Consider the following 12,920-nt stretch of genomic DNA (forward strand, 5'->3'; position numbering starts at 1 on the left):
TCTCATTGTAGTTTTGATTTACATTTCCCTGATAGCTAATGATGTTGAACATCTCTTCATATATCTGGTGGCCATCCATATTTCTTCTTTGGAGAAATCTCTGTTCAGATCTTCCGCCTGTTTTTTAACTGGGTTGTTGGGTTTTCTGTTGTTGAGATATATGAATTCTTTGTATATTTTGTATATTAACCTCTTATCTGATATATGGTTTGCAAATATATTCTCCCAACTGTTAGGTTGTCTTTTTGTTTTGTTGATGGTTTCCTTTGCTGTGCAGAAGCTTTTTAGTTTGATGCAGTCCCATTTGTTCATTTTTTCTTTTGTTTCCATTGCCTGGTCAGACATGGTGCTTGAAAATATGCTGCTAAGATCAATGTCAAAGAGCATACTGCCCATATTTTCTTCTAGAAGTCTCATGGTTTCAGATCTTGTCAGCTGTCAGTCTGTTCTTCCTTTGGAGGAAATCTGACTTTTTCCTTACCTAGTTTTTAAGATTTTTTCTTAATGAAATGTTTAGATGGCAATTTATCTTTTGATAAATTTGCTTGGACTTCATTAAGTTTTTTGAACCTGAGAATTGATGTCTTTCAACAGTTCTGGAATGATCTCAGACATTATTTTTTCATATGTAGCCTCTGCCTCATTCCCTTTCTCCTCTTCTTCTTATGGGACTTCAATCACATCTAACATCTATTTTATATTTTCCATTTATTTTTCTCTTTCTGGGATGGCATGGAATAAATTCTTCAGTTCTTACTTGCAATTCTTTTTCCAGTTATGTCCAGTCTTTTAAATATCCACTAAGCTTTTAATTAATTGTTATATTTTTCTTTTTAGGAGTTCTGTTTTGTTCTTTTTCAAATATTCTTTTTTATCTACATTTTAAAGCCCTCTTTTCTTTTATTAAGGTGGTTAAACATACTTATTTTATGGGGTTTTTTTCTAGTTATCCCAATATCTGAAATTTTTGTACTCTTAATTCTGCTGTTTTTTCTGCTCTTTCTCACTCTTGGTGTCTTGTTTCTTGTGTGTTTCATGATTTCTAAATGTGAACAGCTCTTGTAGTATTATCTTGGGAATGTACCCTTGTAATACTGTCTGTGGAAAATTCTTTGAGATCTGAGATAAATGTAGGTTTCTCCAGAAATCATATGTATTTGCTTCTGTAAGGTGTCTGGAGGTAACATGAATCTAGAACCACTTACATTAACTTTGATCTAGAGACTTTTTGAGCCACTCAAGTAGTGTCAATTTAGGCTGAAAACGAGGATGAGGACCAGCTTACAGTTACAAAGTATTAGCAAACATTGCTCGCCCCGCCCCATCTACATAGCAATTTTCCCAAAATTAGTTTTCACTGTGCTCCCTGGGTCTGGGGTTATAGTTCTATATTACCCTTAGCCTGAGGATAGAGTCCTTTGAGACCCCAGTTTATCCAGGGCTCTCCTATTAGACTTGCCACATTGGAGAAAACCTTAGATCTTGTCTTCCTCCCTTTGCAAGGCTACAAAACAGATGCTAAAGAATTAGACACAGGGACTGGCCCAGTAGCATAGTGGTTAAGTTCGCATCCTCTGCTTTGGCGGTCTGGGGTTTGCGGGTTCAGATCCCAGGGGTAGACCCCTACCACAGCATGGCTTGCCAAGATTACAAAATATCTGGCACTCTTCTATGTGCTTTCCATGTATTATTTCATATATTCTTTTACAAAAGTCCATGAAATACTATTCTCATCTCCATTTACAAGTGGGGACACTGAGGCACTGAATTGTTAAGCCATTTACCCAGGATCAAGAATAGTGGCCTGGGGTTTGTGGGTTTGGATTCTGGGTGTGGACCCACACACCGCCCATCAATCCATGCTGTGGTGATGTCCCACGTACGAAATACAGGAAAACTGGCACAGACATTAGCTCAGTGACAATCTTCCTTAAGCAAAAAGAGAATAGTTGGCAACAGATGTTAGCTCAGGCCCAATCTTCCTCATCAAAATGCAAAAAAAAGAATTAGACATGAACATATACATGGGACAAAGCTGCATAAAACTCAATACTTGCCCATACAAATAAACACAATAAAACTGGGGAAATCTGAATAAGATTGGTGGATTGTACCAATGTTAATATCCCAGTTGCGATATTGTACTGCAGTTTTGCAAGATGTTACCATTGGGAGAAACTGAGGAAAGGGTATGAGGGATCTCTCTGTATTATGACTTACAACTGCATAATCTACGATTAAACCAATAAAAATTTCCAAAAAAGAGAATTAAAAAGAAGGCATGGGGCCGGTCTGGTGGTGTAGCATTTGAGTTAGCACCCTCCACTTTGCTGGCCCTGGGGTTCACAGGTTCAGATCCCGGTTGTAGTCTTATGCACTGCTCATCAAGTCATGCTGTGGCAGGTGTCCCACGTATAAAGTGGAGGAAGATGGGCACGGATGTTAGCACAGGGCTGATCTTCCTCAAAAAAGAAAAAGGCATGTAAAATATCATCTCATTTATGTAGAATTACACACATATATGTGTGATGCATAGGCAAATGTATGAACAGATGGTCACCAAGATGTTAACAGTGATTAACCTTAGGTAGTAAGTCTTGGGTTAATCACTCTTCTCTGAATCACTGCTAGTTCAGGGTCCCATCATGTCTCCGGTCCTCTTCACAATCCCGACGGCCTCCGTCCACACAGCCCCAAAACCTGCAGGAGGGCTTAAGCGCGGCAGATGAAGGAGAGGAGGACGTCCACCTCGTTGCTGACGATAAGCCGTCCTGGGTGGATGTTGTCGGGCAGGGCCAGACTGGAGGTCATTTCCCAGGCGTCCACAAAGGCCACACGGAGGTCAGCAAAGGCAGCTCGGAGGAGCCGGTTAATCTGCAGGGTGAACCGGTCGCTGTCATACACGGACTTGTAGCCGGTGTTGGCCAGTTTGATGATCACAAGAGTGCGGGGTTCCCGGGCCAGCAGTGCAGCCACGGCTGCCCGGATCCCTGCCAGTCGTCGCACAAAGATGGATGGAGGGAAGGTGGTGAAGTGAGCACCCAGGCCCAGCACCACCACCGTGTGGGGGCCCCCGGCCAGGCCGCTCAGCTGCTTGGCCACGGAATGCAAGGAGGCCACTGGTGCACGGAGGCAGCGCAGGGGCCAGCCGTGGGCTCACCAGTTTAACGTGATGCCCCGAGCTGGTTTCCACCGCCATCAGGGGCCCTGCCTGATGTATGGCATGTAGATCCACTGGCTTCAGAGCTGTGGGGAGAAGGAGAGAAGAGGCTTAAGGGTTGATACAGGACTGTGTACCATCCTCTTGTACAAATACGATGTCTAGTCCCTACTTCCCAGGACATAAGCATTCTGTCCCTAAACCCTAAGGCCACCTCCCTAAATTTTAAGATTGCCAAGAATCTCACTATTATCCATCAGAACTCTTTTTCAGTTTCCTTTTAATTCTCTAAGGCATTTGGCTTCCCTATGCTGGTTAACCTCTTCCGAAAATCTTCCTTTCCTTTCTTGTCTTTTGTAGCACTACATTATCCCATTTTTTCCTACCTTTCTGGTCATTCTTTGCTCAATTGTTTGCTTCATGTTTTGCTTGCACTCTGTAAAGGAAGGCGTTCCCTGAAATTCTATCACTATCAACCACATTTCTTTATCATTTACCTTGTGGGGATTTCACTTCTGCCGCTTCAGTTTTTGTCTAAGAGCTGATATCTTCCTGACCTTTGAGGCCACACTTCCCACTGCCCATTCAATATTTTCTCTATATTGTTCCATTGCTTGAACATTCTATACATTGCTGTGATAAATGAGTCTATTATCTCTGCACAAATCTTTCTTTCTACGTCCTCAACTTCCCCCTACTGTGCCATATCAGTCAGCTATTGTTTTGGATGACTTTCCAATGTTTTATCCTTTTTTCTTAGCTCTCCATGGGGAGGGTTTTAGTCACATCTGCTACCTCTCTGCGTCTTAATTTGAAGTTAAATTATTCAAGTCCAGCGGCCGGTGCCATGGCCAAGTGGTTAAGTTCACGTGTTCTGCCTTGGTGGCCCAGGGTTTTGCAGGTTCAGATCCTGGGCGGGGACCTAGCACCACTCATCAAGCCATGCTGAGGTGGCGTCCCACATAGCAGAACTAGAAGGACCTACAACTAGAATATACAACTATGTACTGGGGGGCTTTGGGGAAATGAAGAAGGAAAACAAAAAACAAAGATTGGCAACATGTTAGAATAGGGCCAATCTTTAAAAAAATAATTAATAATTCAAGTCCTATTCCTTGTTCATTTTTAAGGTTTCCTATGTCCAACTCTTGCATTCGACTTTGAGTTTATGCTCATAATAATCTTGGCTGCATTCACCTAACAGTATTCCCCAAGTACAAATTGGCACTGTTCCTGGTGCTTTTGTAAACAACGGTGAAAAAGAGATGGAAGTCTTTGTCCTCATGGAGCTTACTGTCTCTTTGAAGAGAGAGATTTCCTGACATAGAAGGGGAGGTGGAAATCTTGAGAAACCAAAAGAAGGTTGATGCTCTCGGAGCATAACGAATGGCATTAGGTGAGGTTAGAGATATAGGCAAGTTCAGGTCATGTAGTCTCTTGTACATCATGTTAATGATTTTGACTTTTTCCCCAGGAAAATTAGAGTCCAATGAAGGTGAGTAACACGATCCAATTTACATTTTAAAAAGCTCCTACTTGCTCTTTTGTGAAAACCTGTTATGAAGATATCGGGACTAAGAAGTGAAATAGGAAGCCCAGTTTAAAGGACTTTATAACAGGCTTGGCAATGGGCAAGGATGGAGAGAAGCAGAGACAGAGGGAACAGAGTGGGTTCCAGATTTATATATATATATATATATATGTATTTTTTTTATTCTTTTAGTAGCTAAATTTTTTCCAGCTTTATCAAAGCATAATTGACAAATAAAACTGTGTGTATTTAAGGTGTACAACATAATATTTTAATACACATATGCATTGTGAGATGATTACTACAATTAAACTAATTAGCATATCCACCACTTCACACAGTTGCCTTTTTCTGTGTGTATGATGAGAACACTTAAGATCTACCCTTTTACAAGTTTGAAATATAAAATAGATATTATTAACTATAGTCACCATGCTGTACATTAGATCTCCAGATCATATCCTGAACAACTGAAACAATATATTTTTGATGTAGAGTACACAGGACTAGATAATTGGTTGGATGCTAGCATCAAAGCACGGGAGATATCAATGAGTCCCAGATTCCCGGTTTTAGCAATTGGGAGATAATGGTACTTACTGTGTTTCCGGCAGTCTAGATTACATTTTAGTGATTGGGGAAGGAGGAAGGTGATCCAGAAGTTAGTGCTATATTGAACTTTTGGATGCTTGAGAGGCATCCACATGGCAGTTGGAGTTCAGAAGAGAGGTCTGGGTCAGAAAGATTAATTTGGAATTCATTGTAATTATGGATGGTGTCAGAGCCATAGGAATAAGAAAATCGCTTAGGAACATCATGGGATAGGGAGAAAAGAGGAAGTCCAAAATTAACTTCAAAGAACTTCATTATATAAAGCAACTATGCTTACTATGTTCAAGGAAATAAAAGTCTAATTTGAAAATCTCAGCAATGACCCAGGAACTATAAGAAAAGATTTTGGAGATTTGAAAAAGAATCAACCGAAATGATGGAAGTAAAAAACTACAATACCTAAAAGTTAGAACCAGTGATTGGGTTTAACAGCACATTGAACACAACTGAAGAGACAAGCAGTGAGTTGCTACACACATTGGAGAGAAAAATCCAAAAATAAGTGAAGAGGGAAAAAGACAAAAAGCACAGAAGAAAGGGAAGATACAAAGAATAGAGTGAGAAAAATAGAACATAATCTGATTGGAGTGCCAGAGGAAAAAAGAGAAAAAATAGGAATAATTACTATTGGAAGAGATAATGGTGGAAAATTTCCCAGAAACAAAGATGCAATGAAGGGCATCAATCTATTCTTTCAAAGATCCCAACAAAGCCAAAGTAGAATTTGTTGAAAAATCCATTTCTTATCACATTTAACTGAAAATATAGAAAAATCAAGTGAAAAATAAGAGAAGACAAGAATTACCAATGCCAGGAATGAAACAGAGGCTATCACCACAGACTCCGCGGACATCAAAAATATAATAAGGAAATACTACAAACAACTCTGCACCTGTAAATTTGACATCTTAGATGAAATGGACCAATTCATTGAAAAGCACAAACTATTACAAGTCACCTACTAGGTAATAGCTAATTTGAATAGCACTATAACTATTAAGAGAAAGGTAGGTGACTTAACCAAATGCAATGTGTGTACCTTGTTTGAATCCTGATTCAAACAAATCTAGTAGGAAAAGATACATCATGCAAATAGTAACCAAAGGACGTTGGTATAGACCTTAATGCAAACCTCATTTGTAGAAATAAGAAAGGTTTCTCTATAATGATAAAAAATTCAATTTGCCAGGAATGCGTAATAATTATAAATAGCTATGCATCTAATAATATGGTGTTAAATAAATAAAGCAAATTTCAAAATACACCCTAACACATGGACAAGCAGACAAATTCACAATCATCCTGAGAGATTTTCATACATATCTCTCAGTATTTGGTAAAATAAGTAGACAAAAGATTGGTAATGATGTAGAAGATTTGAACAACATGATTTTAAAACCAGTTCTATTTATAAAGCTGTCAATTATAGAATACACATGTGGAACATTTACAAAATTGATTGTATACTGGGTAAAAAATTGAGTCTCACTAAATCTCAAAAGACAAATTATGTGAAATACGTTTTCTGGTCACAATGAATTACATTAGAAATAAATAACAAAAATAGTATTAATGGAAAGATACACCATGTTAATAATATCTCAGTTGATACCAAATTAAACTACAAATTCAATATAATCACAATTAAAATCTCAACAGCAATTTTTTTTAATTCCGCAAATTGATTAAAAAGAGTCATACGAAGGTGCAAAAGGCCAAAAAATTGCCCATGCCCTTTTAAAGAGGAACAAAAATGCAGGTCTTGTCCACCAGAAATCCAAAATTATTACAAAACTATAGTAATGCAGACTGCCTGGTATTGGTTCTGGGGTAGACAAACAGATTCACTGAACGGAATAGAGAGCCCCAAAACAGACCCACACATGGACACATGATTCATGATGAAGATGCACTGCAGAGCTATGGGGAAAGGATGGGCTCCCCAGTCAATGGTCAATCAGGTATTCAAATATCCAAAACTTAAAATAAAATGTGTAATCTCATAAGTAATCGAGAAATTGAAGTTAAAATCACACGAGCCACTACTACACACCCAGAATTTGTGACAAGTATTTAAAAATGGTAATATCAAATGCTGGCAAGAATGTGGAATGACAAGGACTACTGGTGAGAGAGTCAACTGGTAAAATCGCTTTTTAAAAATAGGCAGAATCCATAAGTCTAAAGACACACCTACTCTCTGATCAGCAAAACCACTGCCAGGTGACACCCTACAGAAACACACGCTCATGTGGACTGTAAAGTTACATGCACAAGAATATTGATCGTGGTATTTTTCCTGATAGCCCCATCGATAGTAGAATGTAAAATATAGTGTAATATAATCATACAATGAAATACCACATAACAGTGAAAATGGATGAAGTACTATTACATGAGAGAATACGGATGAATCTTAAATACATACGATTGAGCAAAAGAAGCCAGACACAACAGAATTCGCAGTGTATGTTTTCATTTATATGAAGTTGAAAGTCAGACAAAATTTACATATATTGTTTAGGAATGCCCAGTAAGTTGGCAAAACTATAAAGAAAAACAAGGGCATAAATATTATAAAAGTTAGAATAATGAGCACGACTAGAATAATGGAAGAGAGAGAAGGAGTTATAACTTGGGAAAGACATGCTATCAGGGGGCTTCTGGAATGAGGGTCTTGTTCTCTTTCTTCCTTTGGGTGGGTGTTATATGGGTGATCATTTTATAACAACTTGTTAAACTGTTTTATGCGTTTTCTCTCTGTTTTGTTATATTTTACAATAAAAATTTAAATAAAATTATGTACACCCATTAATATATATACACACATGCATATAAACAAAATGTTATATTTGTAAAAAGAAATATCTGATGGATAAATAAGAAATCAACAAAATAGTTACCATAGATGGAAGGGAAACAGACTTTGCGAGGAAGGTATGTAAACAAGACTTCTCTCTGGGTAATTTTCTGTATGGTTTTGACTTTTTCTTTCTTTCTTTTTTTTTTTTTTGAGGAAGATAGCCCTGAGCTAACATGTGCCGCCAATCCTCCTCTTTTTGCTGAGGAAGTCTGGCCCTAAGCTAACATCCATGCCTATCTTCCTCTACTTTATATGTCGGACACCTACCACAGCATGGCTTGCCAAGATTACAAAATACCAGGCACTCTTCTATGTGCTTTCCATGTATTATTTCATATATTCTTTTACAAAAATCCATGAAATACTATTCTCATCTCCATTTACAAGTGGGGACACTGAGGCACTGAATTGTTAAGCCATTTACCCAGGATCAAGAATAGTGGCCTGGGGTTTGTGGGTTTGGATTGTGGTGTGGACCCACACACCGCCCATCAATCCATGCTGTGGTGATGTCCCACATACAAAATACAGGAAAACTGGCACAGACGTTAGCTCAGTGACAATCTTCCTTAAGCAAAAAGAAAAATTGGTAACAGATGTTAGCTCAGGCCCAATCTTCCTCATCAAAATGCAAAAAAAAAGAATTAGACATGAACATATACATGGGACAAAGCTGCATAAAACTCAATACATGCATATACAAATAAATACAATAAAACTGGGGAAATCTGAATAAGATTGGTGGATTGTACCAATGTTAATATCCCAGTTGCGACATTGTACTATAGTTTTGCAAGATGTTGCCATTGGGAGAAACTGAGGAAAGGGTATGAGGGATCTCTCTGTATTATGACTTACAACTGCATAATCTACGATTAAACCAATAAAAATTTCCAAAAAAGAGAATTAAAAAGAAAGCATGGGGCCGGTCTGGTGGTGTAGCATTTGAGTTAGCACCCTCCACTTCGGTGGCCCTGGGGTTCACAGGTTCGGATCCCGGTGCAGACCTACGCACTGCTTGTCAACCATGCTGTGGCAGGCATCCCACGTATAAAGTGCAGGAAGATGGGCACGGATGTTAGCACAGGGTTAATCTTCCTCAAAAGGCATGTAAAATATCATCTCATTTATGTAGAATTACACACATATATGTGTGATGCATAGGCAAATGTATGAACAGATGGTCACCAAGATGTTAACAGTGATTAACCCTAGGTAGTAAGTCTTGGGTTAATCACTCTTCTCTGAATCACTGCTAGTTCAGGGTCCCATCATGTCTCCGGTCCTCTTCACAATCCCGACGGCCTCCGTCCACACAGCTCCAAAACCTGCAGGAGGGCTTAAGCGGGGCAGATGAAGGAGAGGAGGACGTCTACCTCGTTGCTGACGATAAGCCGTCCTGGGTGGATGTTGTCGGGCAGGGCCAGACTGGAGGTCATTTCCCAGGCGTCCACAAAGGCCACACGGAGGTCAGCAAAGGCAGCTCGGAGGAGCCGGTTAATCTGCAGGGTGAACCAGTCGCTGCCATACACGGACTTGTAGCCGGTGTTGGCCAGTTTGATGATCACAAGAGTGCGGGGTTCCCGGGCCAGCAGTGCAGCCACGGCTGCCCGGATCCCTGCCAGTCGTCGCACAAAGATGGATGGAGGGAAGGTGGTGAAGTGAGCACCCAGGCCCAGCACCACCACCGTGTGGGGGCCCCCGGCCAGGCCGCTCAGCTCCTGGGCCACGGAATGCAAGGAGGCCACTGGTGCACGGAGGCAGCGCAGGGGCCAGCCGTGGGCTCGCCAGTTTAACACGATGCCCCGAGCGGTCTCCACCGCCATCAGGGGCCCTGCCTGATGTATGGCATGTAGATCCACTGGCTTCAGAGCTGTGGGGAGAAGGAGAGAAGAGGCTTAAGGGTTGACACAGGACTGTGTACCATCCTCTTGTACAAATAAAAGCTCTAGCCCCTGCTTCCCAGGACATGCATACAGATGCACAAAAGGTTATATTTGTAAAAAGAAATATCTGATGGATAAATAAGAAATCAACAAAATAGTTACCATAGATGGAAGGCAAATGGAGTTTGAGAGGAAGGTATGGAAACAAGACTTCTTTCAGAGTAATTTTCTGTATAGTTTTGACTTTTGATTCATGTATATGAAACTATTCATGTATATCCATATTCAAAAATTAAATCTGAAATGTGCAATCCATGAAACTGGGAACATAAATGAAAGATAGAAACCTAAATATTTATGAAACTGATAACAAGCACACAGAGAAAGAATTTATTTCAAGTGACTTCACAATACAGTTCTTTGTACTTAGGGAGATGCATTCTAAGGACAAAAAGAATTACAAAGGAATATTGCAGTTTGCTCAGATGGTACAAGTTTCACGCATTGTGATTGGTGGTTACGTCTCTCAGATTTTTTTCAATCTATCAGCTTCCCCTCCTCCACCTGCTTTTTTTTTTCCACTTGCAATTCTTTGTCAAAGAAACCATGTTGTTTGTTCTATAGTTTCCCATAGTTGGCTTTGAACATCAATAGTGTTTAACATTTTCCTCTATCCTCTGTATTTCCCATAATTAGTGGTTAGCTCAAGAGGTTTCATCGAATTCAGATTCCATTTTTGGGGGCAGTGCTTCATTTTGGGGAGCAATGCTTCACAGGTAGTGATTGTGTGCTTCCATCAGGAGCCACATATTGTCTGGATAGCTCCACTCTGTGATGTGAGCAGCTATTGATGATAATGGACTAACTCCATTAATTCATTAGGGGTTACAGAATGATGATATTCTAGTGTTACCATTCCTTCTTTATTTGTTAGTTGGAATATTTTTATAGAGAGAAATTTCCCCTCTCCTGCCATTTGGTTATATAGGAAAGACAGGATAAAGACTTGATTCTCTTTACTTATCAGTTATTAAAATAACAAGTTGGTTGCCTAAAATTGTCCAAAACGTTATCATTATAAATCTGTGGATTTAAGCATGTCTGTTGTGTTTCAATCCACTGCAGTTTTTTGTCTTTGTTGATAATCAAATGTTCTCTTTTGTTTTTATTTTTGGTCCAGTGCAAGCTGACTTCTGAGTCCTTTCAACACAGCCCTGGTCATCTATAAACAGATCTTTCAACTGCATTCAGTGGTTTTATTGTTACTAGTAATGGCGGTATTGTTACTTTGAAATTACTTTTTTCTTTTACTATGATAGGATACAGCAGGTAAGTAATTGTGTTTATATATTTAAATTTAGATTTTTGTACATGTAAATTAGATACAAATATAAATTCAAATAAAATAAAACACTAATTCTAAAATCAATTTGAAATGTCAATATGACTTCATGATTTTTAGTCTATCCATCTATCATCTACCATCTATCTACATCTTCTGTCTGTTGAATGGCCTAGAAATAATGATACCCCAATAATAATGAGCACTTACAAAGCTCAGATATTGATTTCTAATTTCCCATGAATTCTTGAAGAATCAACAAATTCCAGGTCTAGGGCAGACTAGTACAAAGTGAGCCTACAATAACTCTGTGCCAGAAATCAAGGAACCTTTCTAATGCTGGAGGTCTGTCAAAAAGGACAAAGGAGCCAACTTGGCAGAGATTGTGAAAATTAGAATATTAGAGAAAATAATGAAAGAAAGCACTTAGAGAAAATAATGATTTTATAATAAAATACAGGTTCAATCACACGAAAGTTATAAAAATCCATGTATCCATAATGATATTCATAAAAGGAGTCATTTGCCACCATTTTAAACCAGCTCTTTTAATGGTAATTTGGTAATTAAAGGGAAATAGTTTAACATTTTCTTGCCCTCCCAGGAGAAGCTATCTTTCAAGGTAACCTATTAGCTCCACTTAATGAGAGAAAACATTATTTTTACTTAAAAAGGCCAGCTAATAGTGTAGAAAGAACAATCAAGTTAGAAAATCACCCTTTTGTAACACATATATAATGATTGATACAGGCAATAATTGTCAGCTGTGTTAAAATCATTAGGAGAATAGTTAACGGAGAGTTCTGGAATTCATACAATGCTAAAACAACACCAGTAGATTCCTTTCTGGTCCAAAGGGGAAAACATAACTGTACCGTGGAGGGATCGGGTTTTTACCCCCTTATCCAGTGGTTGTTCTTATCATCACTCATGGTAAACAATCAGATACTATACATCCCCCAACGTGCTGCAAACAGAACTTACAACATCACTTATGCCGATGCTCAAGTTGAATCTATCAAGCCTTTAACTCTAAATTCCAGTTTATAAGAAATAGAGGGCAAACTAAATGTCACCATAAGGAAGCAATCAGAAATATCAGAAAGTGAAATATTTGACAAGACAACTGGTCCTGACTTTTCCTTAAAGAAGGGTGAAGGAAAGGAAGGACTAGCCTGGATTTAAAGAAATCAAGGGAGCAAACAACCAGGTCCTGGAATGGATTTGGCTTTGAAAAGACAACTGTATAGATTTTTGAAGGACAATAGAGGAAATTTGAATATCAGCTGGATATTAGAGCTAAGGATTATTATTCATTTTGTTAGGCATGATAATCTTATTTTGATTATGTTTAAAAATATTGTTTTTAAAAGATTTATACTGAAATATTTTGGGGGTGGAATGTCATGATGTCTGTAATTGCCTCAAATACTTAAGAATATGAAAACAAAGTAAAAAGTCACATGTTTATATGCTGGTGGGCATGTGATGGAAATAACGCAGTTCAGAGGAAAGATGATTTAGGA

The 12,920-nt window shown here is 38.8% G+C and overlaps 1 protein-coding gene across 6 annotated transcripts in view; it reads right to left on the reverse strand.

Moving 5' to 3' along the window:
- Positions 1 to 1,667: 1,667 nt before the first annotated feature.
- Positions 1,668 to 12,920, reverse strand: part of LOC103567379 (NXPE family member 3-like) — a 93,908-nt gene continuing 82,655 nt past the window's right edge. For 4 of the 6 annotated variants that reach the window (XM_070566273.1, XM_008544024.2, XM_070566276.1 and 1 more), the window contains exon 7: positions 8,282 to 10,039. In XM_070566273.1, coding sequence (XP_070422374.1) covers positions 9,507 to 10,039 — 533 coding nt within the window. In that variant the 3' untranslated portion in view covers positions 8,282 to 9,506. Of the gene's footprint in view, positions 3,247 to 8,281; positions 10,040 to 12,920 lie in introns of those variants that run through there. The other 2 variants (XM_070566278.1, XM_070566277.1) reach the window with 1 other exon arrangement.

This window comes from Equus przewalskii, chromosome 12, assembly GCF_037783145.1.
Source record: "Equus przewalskii isolate Varuska chromosome 12, EquPr2, whole genome shotgun sequence".
NCBI classification, from domain to species: Eukaryota; Metazoa; Chordata; class Mammalia; order Perissodactyla; family Equidae; genus Equus; species Equus przewalskii.